The 19,034-nt window shown below is 45.8% G+C and overlaps 2 protein-coding genes across 2 annotated transcripts in view; one reads left to right on the forward strand and one right to left on the reverse strand.

Moving 5' to 3' along the window:
• LOC119371820 (uncharacterized) overlaps positions 1-19,034 on the forward strand; it is a 157,586-nt gene that overhangs the window by 52,440 nt on the left and 86,112 nt on the right. The window lies entirely within an intron of this gene.
• LOC119406371 (1-acyl-sn-glycerol-3-phosphate acyltransferase epsilon) lies at positions 475-17,488 on the reverse strand. The gene is given in 9 exon segments (XM_049420065.1): positions 475-1,259; positions 3,907-4,030; positions 4,596-4,757; positions 8,596-8,686; positions 11,720-11,806; positions 14,993-15,108; positions 16,156-16,234; positions 17,145-17,346; positions 17,457-17,488. Coding segments are annotated over 9 exon segments (1,116 nt in total). The 3' UTR covers positions 475-1,036.

Below are 19,034 nucleotides of genomic sequence, written 5' to 3' on the forward strand. Positions count from 1 at the left end.
GGGGTGTACAATGACTCCAAAGAGGTAGTCACATATATAACACAAATACAGCTATTTTCGCTGGAAGAATATACAGACCTCGCTTTCTTACAGTTTCTCAAATAGAAATATCAAGAACGGAGGCTATGCTGCCGTTCAAACGACATAACTTCGCATGAATTTGAACTTGGTAAGCTCTGGTCAGTGAAGCACGCACTTTAATTGCAGTGTCAAGATTGTGGTGCTGTGTTCCTCCTATCTAACGTTGGAGTATACATCCGCGGTGTATGAGACTCGCACACTAAGGACGATGCAAAGCGCTTAGAATGGATTCAGAGGAAAGCAGTTAGATTTATGCTTAATAGAGGAGACTACATTCTCCAACTAAACTCACGAGGGCACATAACATCCCTGTATCAGCAGTAGGCAGAAAAATAAGCCGACCAAAATTTCTTTAATTCTTGGTCGATTTTGTTTAAACTCGGTGAGGTTATGTATATCTGTGTGCTGGTTCTAAGTATCTAATTATTCGCACTATGATACGCCCCAACCCCAAAGTGCTTCTCAAACATCACGTGATGCCTGTATACAATGCATGATGGCTTAGTTGACACAGATGAGAACATACGACACACCAAACCAATCAAAATGAGACTATATGAAATCGATGATGTTGCAGCATGTCATGCTACACGACATTGCAGCACATCATGCTACATAAGTAGATAGCTACCTTCTAATGAATGTCATATGACCTGCTTTAACGTTAGCTAGCACTCGCTAAGCCCTAAACAGGAGAACAAAGGTTTGCGACTAAACATTGGCATTCTCGCACAAACTATACCTATATTACAGATTTTGGACAGTGTGAACAAAATAGAATGACGACCGTTAATGTACACATATCGCGACAAGATGGACGCTTCGCAGCAAAAAGAATTGCGTATAGCGAGGACGACATTCGTGTCAAGCTCGCGGATAACGTGCAGTCCCCGAGCTACGACTCGAGTCCGAGAGCGAGTATGCGTCCGAGACCGCGCGTGGCCGAAGGCGCGGCTCACGCGACCGAGTTCATTCCGAGCCAGGAGTATCCGAAGATGGAGCCGTACAGCCAGGTCATCCAGACGCAGGCGCGGCCTCCCGGCGTCAGCAAGAGGAAACTGACGGTGAACACCGCGGCCACGGACACGAGCTTGCTGTGCACGTGCTCGCACGGCACGAACACCGGGTTCTGGAGCTCGGGCGGGGTCTCGTCAGATTCGTAGTACGCGGTGAGCATCCTGCAAGACCAGAGTGGGCTGCTTGAGTGAGCGTAGGATATGCTCAAAAGGACAGACTGATAAGCTATAAAAAAACTCGGTTACAACCTAATAAAGACATGCTCGATCCATCCGTCACAGGAAACGCTATAACAAGAAAGTGAACCGTGTCTTCACTGTAAGCTTGTGCATGTGCGTGTGTTGCGCAGCAGGTGGAGCTCCGGGCATCTATCGGCGCGGACCGACAGGTCGTGGGTTAGACTCCCAGGTCACCGAAATGAACGAAACTTTTTTCTTTGTCATCTTTTCGTGTACATTTTGCCGACGTCACTTCCGTGACAGAAATGACGTCAGTGAATCTTGGTGGAGCCCGGCATAAAACACTTGGTATTAAAATGTCAGCTCCGCCCACCAAACCGCGGCGCGCCTGCCTTTCAGTTGTGGAAAAAGACAGTCGTACTACTTGGTTTCCGCTCGAACCGTAAGTACTTTTTTTAGCTAATGTAAATACAACGCATATCATGAGTTAAAGATTCGTCGGTGCTGCCTAAACCATTGCGTTTGGCTGAGCAGCGATGTGATAATCGCTCACGAAATTTACCAGGACGTTCAAGTTTCCGACCTAAAACGAGCGACAGAAACGTCACGACAGTGAGTAAGCGCCATTGGAAGCGATGGCTGTGGGTGTAGCTGACATTTCGTGGTAACTTGTAACCAAGTGTAGTTGGTAGTACATAGTTCACGCAGTCGCGCAAAAAACCACATGAACGGTGAAACAACGCTGCATCCGATCTTGCTGTTTCGCCGTTCATGTGGTTCATTTGCGATACTGCATCAATTATGTATAATAGGCATACGTTGAGGGGGAGCAGGGGGGGAGCAAGTTTTTTTTATCATTTTGATCAAAACAGACAACGCTACGAATGCCAGAGAAAATTGTTTCACGTGTTAATTTCGTTGCCAAGACATATTCAGCGCTTCACACTTTTTAGCAAAACAGCGAACGGGGCAAGTTGGTGGGCGTTCATAACTGTAATGCTGTTTGTAGTACGGACCAACGAAAAAAACAAACAAATAAAACAAGAAGTAGTTAGAGGCACACGGCACGAGTGCATCTCGTTTTTGTTCTTATATGTTTGTTTTTGTCGCTCCGTCACTGCAATACTATGCGCAATTCAATCGTCACATACGAAGGAAATATACGTAGGTATGTGTCACGCGCAATGAAGCGGTATCGCACTTTTACGTTGCGATAAGTTCCTTAGTTATTACATGGAAGACATTACTGCAGTCTGTCTCTATTCCTTACTTCACGTTTTTTTTTTGTCACTCTCAAGCTCTTCCCACGTATATTATGTAGCAACTAACCCAAGCTTGTACTTTGAGACATCGCATATCTTCGAAAGAAAGAGAACGAAGGTAGGACCAGGAGGCTAACTGCACATCGTGCTGTTTTCTACCCTATCCGTGGGCATGTGAATGTGGAGGTCAGAACGTACCTATACCGGCGAATGAGCGGAGTGACATGTATCTGCGGCCAGCGATCGCAGGGTGCCGCATGCGCCCGCGACCAAAAACGTGACACGTCACATACTTCGATCACGAAGGGAACCACACGATAGGCGATTCACTTAACATTCACGGCTTATTCGCGTTGCCAGGGACTAGACGAAAGAACAAAAGAAAAAAAATGCCCCCACCTCCCCGAAGGGAATCGTGAGGAAATGCGAATGCATTTCTTGCGCCGAGAGTACACGGCGTAGTAATTTTAATTGCGTAAAGCTGGGCACATCGACGCGCTCAAGTGTCTCCCTTTAGGGCGCCTCTTTCAACGAATGCTTCCTACGTGCGTTCGTAATCACCTCAGGGATGTTGCCACCGCCTTCAATGCAGCACAAACGCGTTTAGAACGCGCTGTTTTCAGGCTGTGCCAAGGCAGCACAAACGCTACAAACGCGTTTCAAACGCACTGCATTGAGGCGGTGGCGCAGGGAGGAGAGAGAGCGAACGGCGAGAGAAGGAGCGGAGAAGAACTGCACCTACCCTCTCCTACACTCTCTCGCACCACATGCTCCGGTTGCTAGGGGCGAGGATAAGCGCGCGCGCCCGCAGCTGTTGCTATGGGAGAGGGAGTGAGGGCGGAGAGATAACACCTGCCGGCGCGCGGACAACGCCGGATGCCTCACATAGCCCGACTAAGAAATGCATTCGCATTTAAAAGTCACTCACCGGGTGATGCGTCTAGTCTTTGACAGCGCGAATAAGCCATGAAGTTCTACCAACCACTACCCCATAGCAACTCTACTCACTTAACACTGCCTTTATAGGTTGCATTAAAACAATGTTATGAGGTCGTGGGATCGAATTCCGGCCGCGGTGGCCGCATTTTCGATGGAGGCGAAAATGCTTGAGGCCCTTGTACTTAGATTCAGGTGCGCGTTAAAGAACCCCTGGTGTTCGAAATTTCCGGGGCCCTCCACTATACGGCATCCCTCATAACGATATCGTGGTTTTGGCTCCTAAACCCCACAAATTATTATTACCACGAACGATACGGATTACAGAGCTCTCAGTGGCGAAACGCTCGTAACTCTAGTTGATACAATACGACAGTTTTAGCAGCCGGCTGATACGATGTTTCGGTTGATACGAAAACATCCGCACTCACTTGTCTTTCTCGTAGAAGGCGTCGAAGATGAACTTCTTGAGTCCGTTGTCATCATCGGGAAGCTTGTCGATGGGCGTTCACTTGATGTGCATGTGCACCACACCGCACTTTCCGGTGAACATGTCTGCACCGCACATAAGCGAACATGCACATGAAATGCAACAACGTTGCTTCTTTCTAAACGATGTGAGAAATCGACTTTGATGGTGTAGATGTGAAGACAATTAAAACAAAACTCTGACCACGATTAAAACCAAATAAAAGGTAATGGGACGGAAAGGTAATGGTAATGGGACGGAAAAAGCGTGTGAATAAACGCAAGAAAACGCAAGTAGGTACGTTCAGTGCTCTGAAGTCGAGTACGTCTCGTCTCCTGACTAAAGTGTTTATTCCTTCTCTTTGGTCAAGATGTGAAATTTGATCAATATATGCGGCGGTCGCACTACGATGGATACAAAAACGACACAGGCCCGTGTGCTAACATTTAGGTGGCCGTTAAAGAACGCCAGGTGGTCGGAATATCCGGAGCCCCTCCCAGAATAGAGCGTCCCTCACAACACGTCATGTTTTGGGACGTAAGATCCCAATAATTACCATCATCGGACGCGTACTGCCTGCGTCTATGTGTCTGCTGTCTTCGTCTCAGTCGCACTGCACGTAACAGGCTTTTCACGGCGCCTATGCCTCACCGCAAATATTGGGTGCGGCCCTGCGGCCCCCGTGGGGCATCTTGGTGCCGCCGTAGATGATGGTAACGCAATACACCGCGTCCAGGTAGTTCCGCATCTCCTCGACGGTCAGCACGAAACCCCGCGCCCGCGGCATCAGGTGCTGGCGAGGCACCGGAAGACCTGCGCAGACAACTCCGTGCGTTCAAACTAAATGCAATCAAATCAGTTCACTTGGAATAACAGAGAGCTGAGCTAGTTCGTAAGTATTCATTCGTTCCTGAATATTCTGAAAACCGGAAGTAAGCACTCGACCGGATGTGCATGGAAGAGGTAAAAGATTGTAACTCGGCGGCGCTGTCTTGCCTGCCTTCCCTTCTGCTGTTTGCCCGGTACAAGATCGATTCACATGGTCGCCAAGATTTTTTATTTATTTATTTATTTATTTATTTATTTATTTATTTATCGGAACCTTACAGGGTCCTCGTGGGTCATTATGTAAAAGGGGAATTACAGCAAATACATAATGGAGGTAAATATTCGTAGGTAGTATATCGATTAGTACAAAAGGTGCAACTGAATTCACGAACACAAAAACGCAAACGATACTAAAAAGAAGCAAGGTACATTGTGTGAAGGTGTTATACGAAGGATAATATGAAAGTAACTACTTAAACAGCAACTGCTGTGCAACAGAAAATGAAAGCTGACAAAAGAGTGTTTTCCACTCTTCTTGGAACAAAGCTCAGAACGAACTCGGAGCGACATGTGGAACAAGGGTTATGGGACTTGCGATTGAAACGCGACTTGGTGAAGAAATCATTCAAGCGCTAATATATATTAAAAAAAATCTATTTCGAAATATGAGCAGGGCCATATTTTACTGTAACAACATGTTATTCGAAGGCTATTTTAAGAAATGCCATGAACGAAGAAAATAGAATTGCCTCTTATTTTAGCATTATTAACCTGTTTTTTACTAGCGCCCTTGAAAAAAATAAAAGAACGAGGGGTGCTTACGCAACTGCTGAAAAGCAGGCATGGAACCACTACGGTATACGCCCCCTCAAGTGTAATCACGTTTTGCTTCTCGGTCTGGTACCTGAATACCGGTGGCATGAGCTTTGCGTTTGGCGAGCGCGCTGTTTCCCGAGGTGTGTTACATCACGAGGGAACGTGTTCTTTGAAGAATCAAGCCACTTAAAAACACGGAACAAGCGTCAACTCCATCGGCCTTCATGAGAGTGCGGCAACCCAACCGACGATGCGGCCTTGCATCGAACGGTGAACTCTTTCCTTACGAAGAGGCGATGTTCTGCGCGGGAATTCAACGATTTCTGAAGGTATTGATTGATTGATTGATTGATTGATTGATTGATTGATTGTCTTATCGCTTTTGACAACAAAGCTTCAGAATGCACAACTACCTACATGGTAATTAAACAAATGTGTATGTCACCAGATCAGTGATGCTCGCGTCGGGGTTCATGCACATGCGCCTTTTCTACACTGCAAATAAGTGTTGAAATGTAAAGTGGGTTAAGCTTTTCGAAATACGCACTTCCTATTTCAGAGTGTATAAAAGTGTATCAATCGGGATACACGTTGACACCAAGCATAAATGTCGATCGTTCCCGTCTGGCTGCTAATCAAAATTTTTTTAATGGAGGCGTATACGCATGTGCGTATGGTGGCGTTCGATTTTTTAAACTTGCGCTAAAGCTGCATCTATATATTCTGGTTGTGACACTAAGTTGCGGTAGGCTCTGCTGTCACTCTAAATCTGAACACAGCTAATTTCACGGGTGCGCTTTTCTGCATAGTACTTTTGTATCATAATTTCTCTTCGCTGCGTTGCTCAACTGAAGTCGTGAGTAGTATACATGCTGCAAATGCTTAAGCCTGTCCTTTGCGCTCGATTACGTCAAGATAGGGCGGGTTTGCATATTCCATGTCCTACAACAAGCAAGACTGTGCTTGCATGTAGTACGTACCGATGGCAACAATGACTGCGTCGCCATCGCCTCGGTAAACCGCCTTGCGGGAAAGGTATATGTATATTTAACAATTGAGAAGAGCGTCCAACGGTTACACAGTGGCTATGGCGTTATACTGCTCCTCTCGAGGTTCTTTAGGATTAGAACCAGCCGAAAGACGAAGCACGAAGCAGAATGGTGGCACACGCAGTGACTGTGTTATCAAATTATCGACTGCGCGTTCTTGTACAACTGTGCTTCGTATTTTGACTGGTTCCAATCCTCAAGCATATGTACCAACTTACCCAGATCGAGGTATCGATTTCTCATTTCAATAAAGGCGAAACGCAAAAGCGCTGTGGGCTTAGATTTACGTGTACGTTAAGTCCATAAAGTTATCGCAAGCCCTTTATATGGTATCTCTAGTAACAACAATGCTGCTCTGAGAAGCTGAAACACCGTGAATCAATCAACATAGTGATATCATAGACGATTAATTACGTATAAGGAACTGGCTTAGGAAAAATCACACCATCTCCCGCTAAAGGGGACCATATGAGGCGATGCGAAGCAGTGTTTCGGCATGTAGAGCCCGCGTTTCAGAGGGGGAGTGGTGAGGGGGAGTGGAGAGGGGGAAGGGGGAAGGGGAGAGGAAGAGGAGAAGGAAAGGGAAGGGGAGAGGTGGAGAGGAAGAGAAGGAAAGGGGAAGAGGAGAGGGGGAGGGGAAGTGGAGAGGGTTTGCGCATGCGCAGTAAGGGTGGTCACGCCGCACGCCACCACCACCACCGTATTGAACTCCGCTATAAGATGCTTCACATCTAAAAGTCGTGTCGCAACATGCACTTGGGCTACTCATAAGCGCATTCTGAAAGTCCACATTCTTAATTCATGGGGTTATACACGCCAAAATACCGTGACTATAAGGCATTACCGAGATGTATTCTGGATTAGATTTCAACACATGGGGTTCCTTAACATGCACCCATATCCAAGTAAACGGGTGCTTTCGCGTTTCGCCAACATTGAATTGCGGCTGTCTAGGCCGGGAATCGAACCCATGTCCTCCACTTTCTGAAAGTATAACCAAGTGCATATCAGCTGACCCATTTGTGGTCTCTGAGGTGGGGACGACTAGCATGGCTTAAATTATTATTTATGATTAGCGCTGAACAAAAGGGACTAATAAAGTCAAACAAGCAATTAACACTAACCTGATAGATTAATTCATGAAATAATTCTAACTTCAGTTGTTTTACGGACAAATGTTTATTACTGAAGAATTAAATTCGATTCCTACACGTTTACATCAACTTGGTACCGGTGCCACGGCGCCCCGACCTAGGTCCGACGAGTCTGACGTCGTGAATATTGGGATATTTGAGCGCACTCGTCGCCTTTTATGGAGCAAACCTTGAGGGAAGCTGCCATGTGCCGACTTCGCTTGCCTTCGACTGTTACGCAACTGCCTTTATCGGTAAGCAGAGAAGCAGCGTTAAGCGGACGCTCACGATTTGTGACGTCGCGGGGGAGAGCTAATGCGAAAACTTCAAAGCAACGGACTAAGGACCGTATGCACAAACAGACGTCATCGTTATCTCGCGTCTTTCTTATCGGTTTTGTGCCAAAATATGCCGGCATTCGCAAACCAATCTTGTAGTTATGTTTTATTCTGTTACCTTTTTTGTGCCCTTATAACGCACGTAGTGTACTGAAACTTAATGAAAACATGAGATAAGGATAGTTTGTGTGTGTGTGTGTGTGTGTGTGTGTGTGTGTGTGTGTGTGTGTGTGTGTGTGTGTGTGTGTGTGTGTGTGTGTGTGTGTGTGTGTGTGTGTGTGTGTGTGTGTGTGTGTGTGTGTGTGTGTGTGTGTGTGCGTGCGTGCGTGCGCGCGCGCGCGCCCGCGCGCCCGCGCGCTCACGGTTCCCGTTCGATGAGGCAAATAAGGCTTTCACCTCCAGAAATTGACCCACATTCGAGTCACTAAGTACAACGCACACATTCCACAACTGCAAAAGGGCCCCGAAACTCGCTGGATATATTTACCTTGGCTAAGTGCGAACTCCGTGCTTTTTTTGATGACGTCCATTTTGCCGGGGATGAACCGGTTGCCTTCGGGAAACAGCACAACGCTTGACTGTGTTGAAGCGATAAAAGGCAGGCGAACACGTTTACACGTACACTCTAAAAAAAGAAAAGAGAGTCATCTGACTCCTTTCAGGAAGTCCTGACTTGCCACGTGTATGACTCTCTTTAAAGAGGCAAATCAACTCTCTTTGGATATCATTGTAATCTCTTCGAAGAGTCATGTGACCCACAAGAGAGTTAACGTGACTCTTTAAAGAGAGTCGTATACGTGGCAACTCACAACTCTCCGAAAGGAGTCACTCATGCAATTTTTTACTCTTAGAGTGTACCACCGCAAATACCTTTATGGAATATCTCTATAATCTTCATTGACAAAGACCATCGCATCTTAGTACAGAGCCTGAACTCTAAAAGAAAAATCACGAACTCCGCATTACAGTTCTGATCAGTTAACGTTACAGCGTGTTCTGCCATCCTTGACAATGTGAACTGGCATAGCAACCTTCCTGTCATGTAAATTAAGACATATTATTAACCATATAAAACGACAATTATGACGTAATTTACACCAGAACAAAAATTAATGTTCTAAAAGTGCCGAGTCTTGCATTATGCCCGCTGTACCTACTCGCATTTTATCCGCACCGGTCAACATCAGCTAATCTTGGCTAGTGGCTGGAAATGCGCTCTTGTAAGAATGCAACAAAATAATACCTGTGTACTACAATGTTTCTGTCTCGCTCTATGAAATGCTTCGCACGCTATGACAGTTTCTTTAAACGGGCCCTGCAACCTTTTTTCGTCGGCATGTTGCATCGCTGGAGTCTGTGTAGTGAATACCGAGATGAACGCAAGAAAAATTATCCAAATCGGCGCACGGGAACCGAAGTTATTAGTCGTTGAACTTCGAAACACCAGACCGTGAGAAAAAAATGTTTTTTTTCCATTTCACTCTGCCACTCAAGTCAAAGGCTGCATTCAGTCATCGCGTGCCTCTTATAGAGACATATCGGAAGTCTGGCACTGTGGTGGCCGTTGCGTAGCGCACCTAGCGTCGTTTTGCAATTGTTTTCAAAATTTCATATTTAAAAACTGAAATTCTTTTTTATCTGAGGAACTATAAAAAGCGCTCTTATGATTGTTAGGGCACAAATAGTGTGGCTTAGCTGGGACCATATGAATATAACACACAACTTGTCGCGTCAAGCTAATCAAAGCGCGCGGCCTTTGTCGTCACTGACACGTGATGAAGCGTCACTTCCGATCACAAAAACAGCCGTTTCATGTCGCTGTCGTCCGAAATCAAGGCTGTTTCTCCGCTGAAATAAAATATATAAGGCTTTGTTTTAGGCGTTACCACTTGCGTAACAATGTCGGTGCATTGCACTGTTCCAGAAGAAACGATGAAAACGGCACGCTTACTTTGTGTCGCAGGGCTCCTTTAAAGAAGTTCACCGCAAATGTTTTCTAAAGAGTCAAAACTCGTTATAACGAAGTCGCCCATGACGCAGAAATAGCTTCAGTACATTTGAAAATTCGCTATTAACGTACATTCATGCCACTGCATCAACGTTAAGACTTTTCTTCGTGAACTTGGCCATAACAGATAATCCGTTATATCGAGGTTCCATTGCACTAATTCCTGCGATGCTTAGACAAATATAAATAATTAAAGAAAAACTCAGTCTCTTATGCATTTGCCTAAGACACCTTTAAAAGGAAAGCCAGCTTACTCTTCTTTTTATTCGATTGTATAGATTCCCCACCTCCCCCTCGAAAGCTTTCTGCACCCAACGTTGTTTTGCACTGCCTCCGGGCTCGGAGGCATTCGAAGCTATCTGCACTTCACGGGGTTTTGCAGGGACTCCGGGATCGGCCCACCTTTGACCAAGCGACAATGTCGTGGGATGATGTCGTCATGTGGGGTCATGATGACGTCACAAGTTTTGGACCGGTGACATCGTGATGACGTCACATGGTGACGTTATTGTATGATTTTTTTTTTGCATCACGTCGTGTTGACGCCGACGGTCAATTTTCGCGTTTGATGAGGCATCTAAGGCTTTCGCCTTTAGAACACTTTGGCTAACGATAGCTCGCACGCCTCTGTACTTCACATTTTCCCATGGCCGCGAAGAAGCCAGCGAAGTTCTCCAAGACGCAGAGCGAGGGTTTGGCTTCAAACCTATTCTGCACTTTAAACGAACAGTCACGCGGACTCAGTGACGCGCGGCCATTCTGCTCAAGGGACAGAGTGCCGATTACGTTATCCACCACTTCATAACTCACTCTATAGCGCCGGTGGGCTTTAGCGTGACGCCGGAATTGCCGGAAGCACTTAGTGAATCGCTCGCTCTGGCGGTTAGCTTATCGGCATCACGAACCAGTTCACGCGAATTTCGACTGCCTGGTGTCGTTTGTGTAGGGTTGCCATAGCAGCTGGTGATGAAACGGCGGCGGCCGCAATCGGTGCATCCAGGCGCATCAAAGGAGCGCAGCTCCTGAGAAAGGTTAAATCAATTTTCAGTGCCACGGGCACACCTTTAATTCCGTGTCGCGTAGAGTGCATTAAAGAGTGGAAAGTATCTGGCAGCATTTCCGTTTACCTAAATGGAGCGGAGTTTGACGCAAAATCATGTAAAGAAGAAAAGTTTAATTCAATGCTTTATTTATATTACACTGAACAACGTAGGAAAGGAGCAGACACAAAAACGCCAGACGGGAGTGGATGAATATGTCAGTGAAGCGCGCAACTCTCGTTTTTTAGCGGAATGTTTTCTAATGAGTATACGTTTAGTAGGAAGATATTTGACGACTAAGAGAAACAACAAGTGTTTTCCAGTTAGTTATGAAACGTCGAGAAAGAATTTTTTTGGCTGGGGACATGCAAAACTTATCAATCGATCGCTAAACCAAACTCGCAATTGTGCCGAAGCGTTTTGCTCCAAGTAAACAAATATTAGGTCTTGTTTCATTTGTTCAAAAGCTTGATCATTCTGTCCTTTTTTTTAACCGATTCTTACTGATAGCGTAACGTCAAAGTCTGCACGGCATTCGTGTCGCACTTAAAACTATCTGTTACCTGTATGGATTTATTCTGGAGGTAGTAGAGACCTTGCTTCATCTTGAAGTGGTTTAGCTGCTGCCGGTTGATGTAGATACAGCCATGCTGTCCGGGTGGAGATGAAAAACAGAAAAGAAATATTACCTATGTGATTCCGCAGAGTGAAAAAGGAAAGAACAAGACATTACAGTAGAAGCTGAATCATTGATTACGTGACTTTTTGAACCGTTCTTCACGACGCCGATGTCGCTGATGGTCAATTTTCAGGTTTCATGAAGCGTATAAGCCTTTCGCCTTAAAATATCACAAGAACTTCTTGACGACATTCCGCCAACGTAGTGAAAATGCGCCAAGCGTCTCAACGCGTTGGCTTCCAAAGAACATTTGTCAGGAGCGTTGTAAAAAAATTACAGCATATTCACGGGTGAATGATGAGCTTGGGCGAAGCTCCTGAAGCAATCATGGTTACACCGTGAAATGTTCAGTGGTTTCGCTGAGTAGTAATCAAAGCGATACGCCGCTTTCATTAGTGCACGCCATCTAGCGTGCAGGGTGCCGCTGCTTTTTATTTCATTTTTTTTTTTGCAAACATATTGCACACATCTCTATGGGACAGCGCCATCTAGTATATCGTCACCCAACTGCAGTTTGCATGCACCTCTATGGGACAGCGCCATCTATTGAATGATACGGGAGACGCGATGGCGGGGGCACGCCGGATGGAGCGACGACCGACCAAATGATGCTATAAGAGCTTCGCCCCTAAAAAATACGCCAAGCATCTGAACGCGCTTGCTTGCACGCAGGACATCCTTAGAGGCTTTTTATTGCGCCTCGCGCAACGTGCGCCTGTGTTTAGCGGTTCAAGCGTCGGGGCTGAGTTCAAGCCCAGAGTTCAAATCCCGCAGTGGCAGAATCGTTAACGTTTTTATTTGTGTTCATTTACATCTACACAGTGTACACGTGCGCTGTGCTGACGTCACTCATGCGTGCGTGCGTGCGTGCGTGCGTGCGTGCGTGCGTGTGTGTGTGTGTGTGTGTGTGTGTGTGTGTGTGTGTGTGTGTGTGTGTGTGTGTGTGTGTGTGTGTGTGTGTGTGTGTGTGTGTGTGTGTGTGTGTGTGTGGAGGGGGTGAGGAGGGTGACATCCCATTGAAAGCTGGATCGCCAACCCATCAGGAATCCGAATCCGTCGTACTAGCCAAGGAAGTGCTACTCGTGCTTATGAACTCCGCGAAGTAGCAAACAAAATACAAGAGCACTGCAACACCAAAACAACAACTATACTTTTATTTATTGGCATTATTCGTTTCATAAATGCCCGTGTTGGTGAACGTGACTTATACTACGCGTAATAACAGTAAAACAGTACTTGCCGTCGATTTCAACAGCCATCCATGGGTGCGTGCTCAGCTCCTGGTACGCGTAGCTCAAGTGTCGCTTTCCTAAAGCTACCTTCGCCGCAGCGTAGTTATGTCGCTCAGTGAAAAGTGCACAATGTACTACGATGAAGCGCACCGACATCAGTCACACGGTCTAAGACAAGGAGCTTTGTTCATTGATAAAAATGATTTGCCTTTTGTTAGTAAATCACCCTTCAACAGTACTAAAGGCACTGCCCTTGCGACGAGAAGCCGTTTGCTAAGCCAGTAAAGTGGCAAAGACGAAAACGCAGCTTGTGACAACACCTTGGGATCCGGCACCAACTCGTCGTTACGTCATAGATTTTAACGACGTATAGTAAGGTCTACATAGCTGTTAACTAGTAAGCACTGATTTGCGTTGTGCTCTAAGCGAGCTAGATACTCAATATCGCCAGTTTCGGGAAATGTTATTCAATAAACGTGGCCAAAACAATCACTAAAAAAGAGGAAGGCTTTGAGATCGACGACCTCACGCTGACAATTTGATTATAAGGCTTCAGCCAGCAAATTTAAACATTGACCCTCAATTTAGCTTCTAATAATGAAAATATGATGGCGAAATTGAGGAATATAGAGTTCCCGTACGATAATTGATCCGCCTAATCTGATTGTGTCACTGTTCCTTTAAAGCTGGTTTCACCATAGTACACCCGCTGGAGCGGATAAGCGCGCTTTACTGATGACGTTTTGCCTTAGACGTGTCTTTATGTGCGCATGTTAACGGCGCATCATGAGCAAAAGCGAACGTTGCTGTAAACGATTTGAATGTGTGTTAGCATACAAGGAAGTTGGAGGCAAAACTTAACAGCAGAATGGCTGCTTGCTGGGCTAGTTAGTTCATTGAAAATCATGTAACAGCGCGAAGACTTAGGGACGACGATAGTGACAGTGAAGTGAGCACTGGCTTCCAATTGTTACCAGGTATACGTACATATAAGAAGTGCGAGCGGATAAGAGAAAGAAAGAAAGGCAAAAGACGAGGAAATAACATTTCTGAGCATAAAATGCCCAAGGTGATATCGCCATGGTCCTAATCATCAACCGTCTAAAAACCTTAGCTCACCTTGTCACTCTTAGCGCTCTTTTCACTCAGTCTCTATCGTCATACCTTCCTTAACTTTTCTGGCCGTTACGTGGATTGAACATCAGGATTGCCTTTCTTTACCGGTTTCACGAGCCCGACTACATTCGCGACTTGGGTTTTGTCTAGACGTTTAATAAACAAAATATTAGAACTCTTTCAATGGCCGTGCTGAGAGGGCTTCAATTGTGCCATCTTATTCTTTGTTCTTCCTTTCTTTTTCTTCTTATTTCACCTATACCATATTACTCGTTGTCATCCTGTTATAAGTGGCACGAGGAACGCGAAACACTCTGTTTTCTCTTTCAAGCACTTCCGGTCGAGCACCCACTCCCGGTTTTCCGAATATTCAGAAAATTTCTACAAAAATAAAACTGGTACAACATCGATGGTTATAGTTCAAGTTAAGAGTTATATTTGAGTTGTATTGGCCAATTAACTGTCGGTATAATTAATGAAAATGAATTGAATGAGTTCATTGAAAGAGCAGACGGTTTCCTTGCGAGCGGCAGGGAGCGTTTCGGCCCCTGGCGGAGCAGATCCCAACCACGCGCTTGTTTCTACGTGGCCTCTGAGATCCTTTTCGGCAGTGCGACGAAACAGAAAGAAGGTTAACTCAAGGAATACATCAGAGCACACGAACGCCGAGGTGCGAGTACTACTGCAAGACACCTAAATCAAGGATTAGGATCGTGCCCAAATATTTCTATTTTTTTTTTCAAGCTGTATTCCGAAACTTGACCTTTCCCTTGTGACGACGTATGTTCTGGTGTCATTGCTTGACTCACCTGGTGGAAGTAGAAGCCGAGTAGCGGAACCGACTGTATGGTCTTCTTGACTATGAACCGCAGGTTACCCGTGCATCCTGTGCGTTCGGCCAGCAGGCTCACGGCAATCCAGTCGACTGCGTCGCGCAACGAAAATGACCAACTTGGTGTTTGCAAATAGGAACTCTGGTAGGCAAGTTTTTGTTACGATAGAGATTATACGTAGAGTCCAGGCGAGTTTTCGCCGTCGCCGTGATGTTCCGGATAAAGTCCAAGAGCGATAGCATCACGCCGCGCGTCGTACCGTCTACGTGCGAGTGAAAGCGCGCGCGAGGGCCGCCGCGATCGCGCCTTAGACGTAGATAAAACTATCCGGCCGTCCTCCATCGCGCGAAAACTCCATGGGGAGTTCCGAATGGGCGGGGGGGGGGGGGGGGTGAGGGCTGCGTGGATCCGAGACCTCTGCACTTTGATCGGCCGGGTGCCGTCGCGCGAGCGCTATATTGACGGGGATCAGAGGACGACTCGTACCCTTGTACGTGTTGTGCTCTCACCGCTCAGTTTGCATTGAAGTGATAGACAGCACTAAGGAGGCGTTGCTCGCTGCGGCGGCACCGTTTCCTAACGTCACCGATTTGTTTGAGTTACGCTAGGTCGCATGCTGAAGGAGTGAGCTGCTAGCCTCACTTCCTATATCATTGTAATTTGTTGCTATCGCACTCATTGCTTCGCACTTGTGGTGAAACTGTGAATATTTTTCTTTATTTCAATCATTACTCGAATTACTTCTATTGAAAGGAAGCTTGTGGTTGCTTGTCACAACAAAAGGGAAAAAACGTCCACATTGGCAGTGAAACTTGTTTTCAGGGAGCATCGATACATATCTCAAATTATCCTGCATTCTGTAATAATGGTTCGGCTTTAGAAGTTCTTGCCGTTAACCGCAAAATAGACGACAATTTAGAGCTGCATGTGTTCAACCCGAAATTTCTTATGAGTACTGATGTGTAGCCCGTTAATGAATGTGTCCCAATTGGGCAGAAAGCTGTTCTTCTGGATGCGAATAACGTTATGCAACAGTCGCAGTCATCCACAAAGAAATTACGCAGTCACGTCTCACAGGCAGTTGGATGTGCTGTGCAGCTATCGACTTTGGTGATATAAGAGCCTTTCAGTACACTCACAGGAGCTTTGGTGGTTGACGATGTAGAAAGCTCGCTCTTTCTTCTGCACAATGTCTCCGATGTCTCCATAGAACAACGCCTACACACGCAGAAAAGCAAACACACGCAGTACATATGAGCAGTTAGCGGACATCGGAAAAATGGCAGTGTTCTACAACTGACAATCGGCAAAGGTAACAATCAAGGATAGTGACGGGCTCGACCACGCGAACAAGAACCACGTGAATATAGCAACCAGTTGGGCAAAGCACAACAGAAATAGCTGCTGTTAAACATGCGCATAAATACTGCGCATGAGTGTTGAATGTGCAATCAAATTTCTGTGCCGTCTCTCCGTCCAACCATTCCTTCATCAGTATTGGTCAGAATATCTATCTATCTATCTATCTATCTATCTATCTATCTATCTATCTATCTATCTATCTATCTATCTATCTATCTATCTATCTATCTATCTATCTATCTATCTATCTATCTATCTATCTATCTATCTATCTATCTATCTATCTATCTATCTATCTATCTATCTATCTATCTATCTATCTATCTATCTATATCTATCTATCTATCTATCTATCTATCTATCTATCTATCTATCTATCTATCTATCTATCTATCTATCTATCTATCTATCTATCTATCTATCTATCTATCTATCTATCTATCTATCTATCTATCTATCTATCTATCTATCTATGAAAGCCTGTAAGCTGAGTTCCGAATCAGGACTGTACTAAAGACATGTAACTGAAATATGGCTTAGCAGTGACTTTGTCTGGGCAGTTTGCGCGACATTTGCAAAAATAGATCAGCGCGAAGGACGGGACGAAAGACACATTAACCACAAGCTCTCGTATTGTGGTTAATCTGTCTTTCGTCCCGTCCTTCGTGCTAATCTATTTTTGCACATTAACTGAAAGTTCACAACAGCTTTATGTGGTTGGCCGTGATGTACAAGCGGGGTTGATTGCAGCGCGCAATGTCCGCACCTTAACGCCGACGACGCCTTCCAGGAGCGCGATCATGAGCCTCTGGCAGAAGTGGAAGACCATGTCGTCTCCCACCTGGTACACGTGATGGGGCAGCGCCAGCAGGCCCGTGAGCAGGCGCCACGCGCTCCACACCAGGAACAGCGGCGCCGCGAGTGTGACCAACACTATCAGGTGGAACGACAGCTTCCCTATGTCGCAGCTGCATGTATTTAATACAAGGAAGGCGGGAGAACGTTGCTTGCGAACATGTACAAGATTGTGGCTAGTATAATCTCCAACCAATCTGCTTTGCCTGTGGCCATTGCTTACATTCCACTCTCAATTACGGGAGAGCCAGCCATTTTAAGTGCGTGGCACTTCAAGGGCCAGGCTTGTCGACGTCCGTATGTTTCTCGCATGATCACACTCAAAATCAATTTGGAAAAACAGGCCTAAAACAAGGCTAACATTGCTCAAAACCAGTCAAAAATAAACTAAAATGATTAAGAATAAATGAAATACAGAAATAACTAACAATTTATCGCTATAATGAACTCAAGATCCCTAAAAACGCTTCCCCAGGCTGACACCCGCGCCGCGTGAGAGAGGGCGCGAGCGTCTCAAGTGCGTGGTTTCTCCGCCCACCGGCGCTTCTGCGGTATCCAATCATGCCGTGCTACGCACTTTCTCGGGTTTCACATGAGTGGAGATGCATTAGGCGCAAGATTTACGACTACATCAAGACATACACGAAGAACTTTAAATCCTTCTTGGGTACAGCGAGAGACGTGCCAGCGGGAAGTGGAACGCATTCCCGCATTCACGGCTCAAGCTACAAACTCTGCGTCTCGCGTTCTTGAAGTGCTTTGTGGAATATGCATGAGCCCAGGCGTAGGTTTCTTTCACACAAAAACTGCATTAGCTACTAAACATTTCTCTTATTTACCTCTTCCAATAGTAGAAGTAATTAAGAGCAACATAAAAAAGGTCCCAGTTTCGCCGCAACGGCGAAGCACTGAATGCAATAGCAACAAATTAAAATGTCACGCGAAGAACGGCAAGCAGCTCGATATTTGCAACGGGCCGCTCGAGCGCAAAGAACTGACGAAAAGAGCACACACAGGACGACCGCGAACTAACAACGGTCACACCTCGACACTTTCAGCGCGCTTCTAAAACACAAGGAAGCAAACTCCAAAAGAACGCACAGGTATACACAGGACGAGCGCGAACTAACTGTTACGGTTGTTACTTCTTCGTGTTTGAGCAGCGCGCTACAACCCAACGCCTTAGACTTTTTTTTTCTTTAAAACTGCAGCGCGTGCAGTGACTCCTCCGCGTCTCCTGCCGCGTGGTGGCGTTCGACGCATTGTTTACTCGGCGTTCCACATCATCAGTGAGTGTAGAAATGGGCCACTTTTTAGTGAGTGTCTCAAGGGCAGCTACATAAAAAACATAAAAAAACATAAAAACAAAAAAGAACATGGTTAACCCTCCATCATAGGATCGTAAAATTACAGCGCAAAAGAGGACGGACAAACACGGAGAGACAAACGTCGTCTTTTGCGCTGGTATTTTACGACCATGAGCAACTAATTAGGCCGATTTACCGCCACTGTGAAGTCCATCATAGGAATAGGCATAACACGAAAATAAACCGTGTCTTCACAGGAGTATGGTTCATAGATTATTGCACATTGATGTATGAGAGCTTGCACAATGTCTGTGGCTGTTTCGCAACTTTAGCACCGTTTGACGTGCATGCAGCCGCGCTGGTGCCTAGTGGCACATCTCCATCCCGGCGATTTTGCTTTACCGACATTTTCAATTCCAATTCAGCTGGTTATATCAAACATTCTTGTTTCGAAAGTCTGCATTTCGTCGAGTAGGTTCTGTCTGCACGTTTTC

This window comes from Rhipicephalus sanguineus, chromosome 10, assembly GCF_013339695.2.
Source record: "Rhipicephalus sanguineus isolate Rsan-2018 chromosome 10, BIME_Rsan_1.4, whole genome shotgun sequence".
Lineage (NCBI taxonomy): Eukaryota > Metazoa > Arthropoda > Arachnida > Ixodida > Ixodidae > Rhipicephalus > Rhipicephalus sanguineus.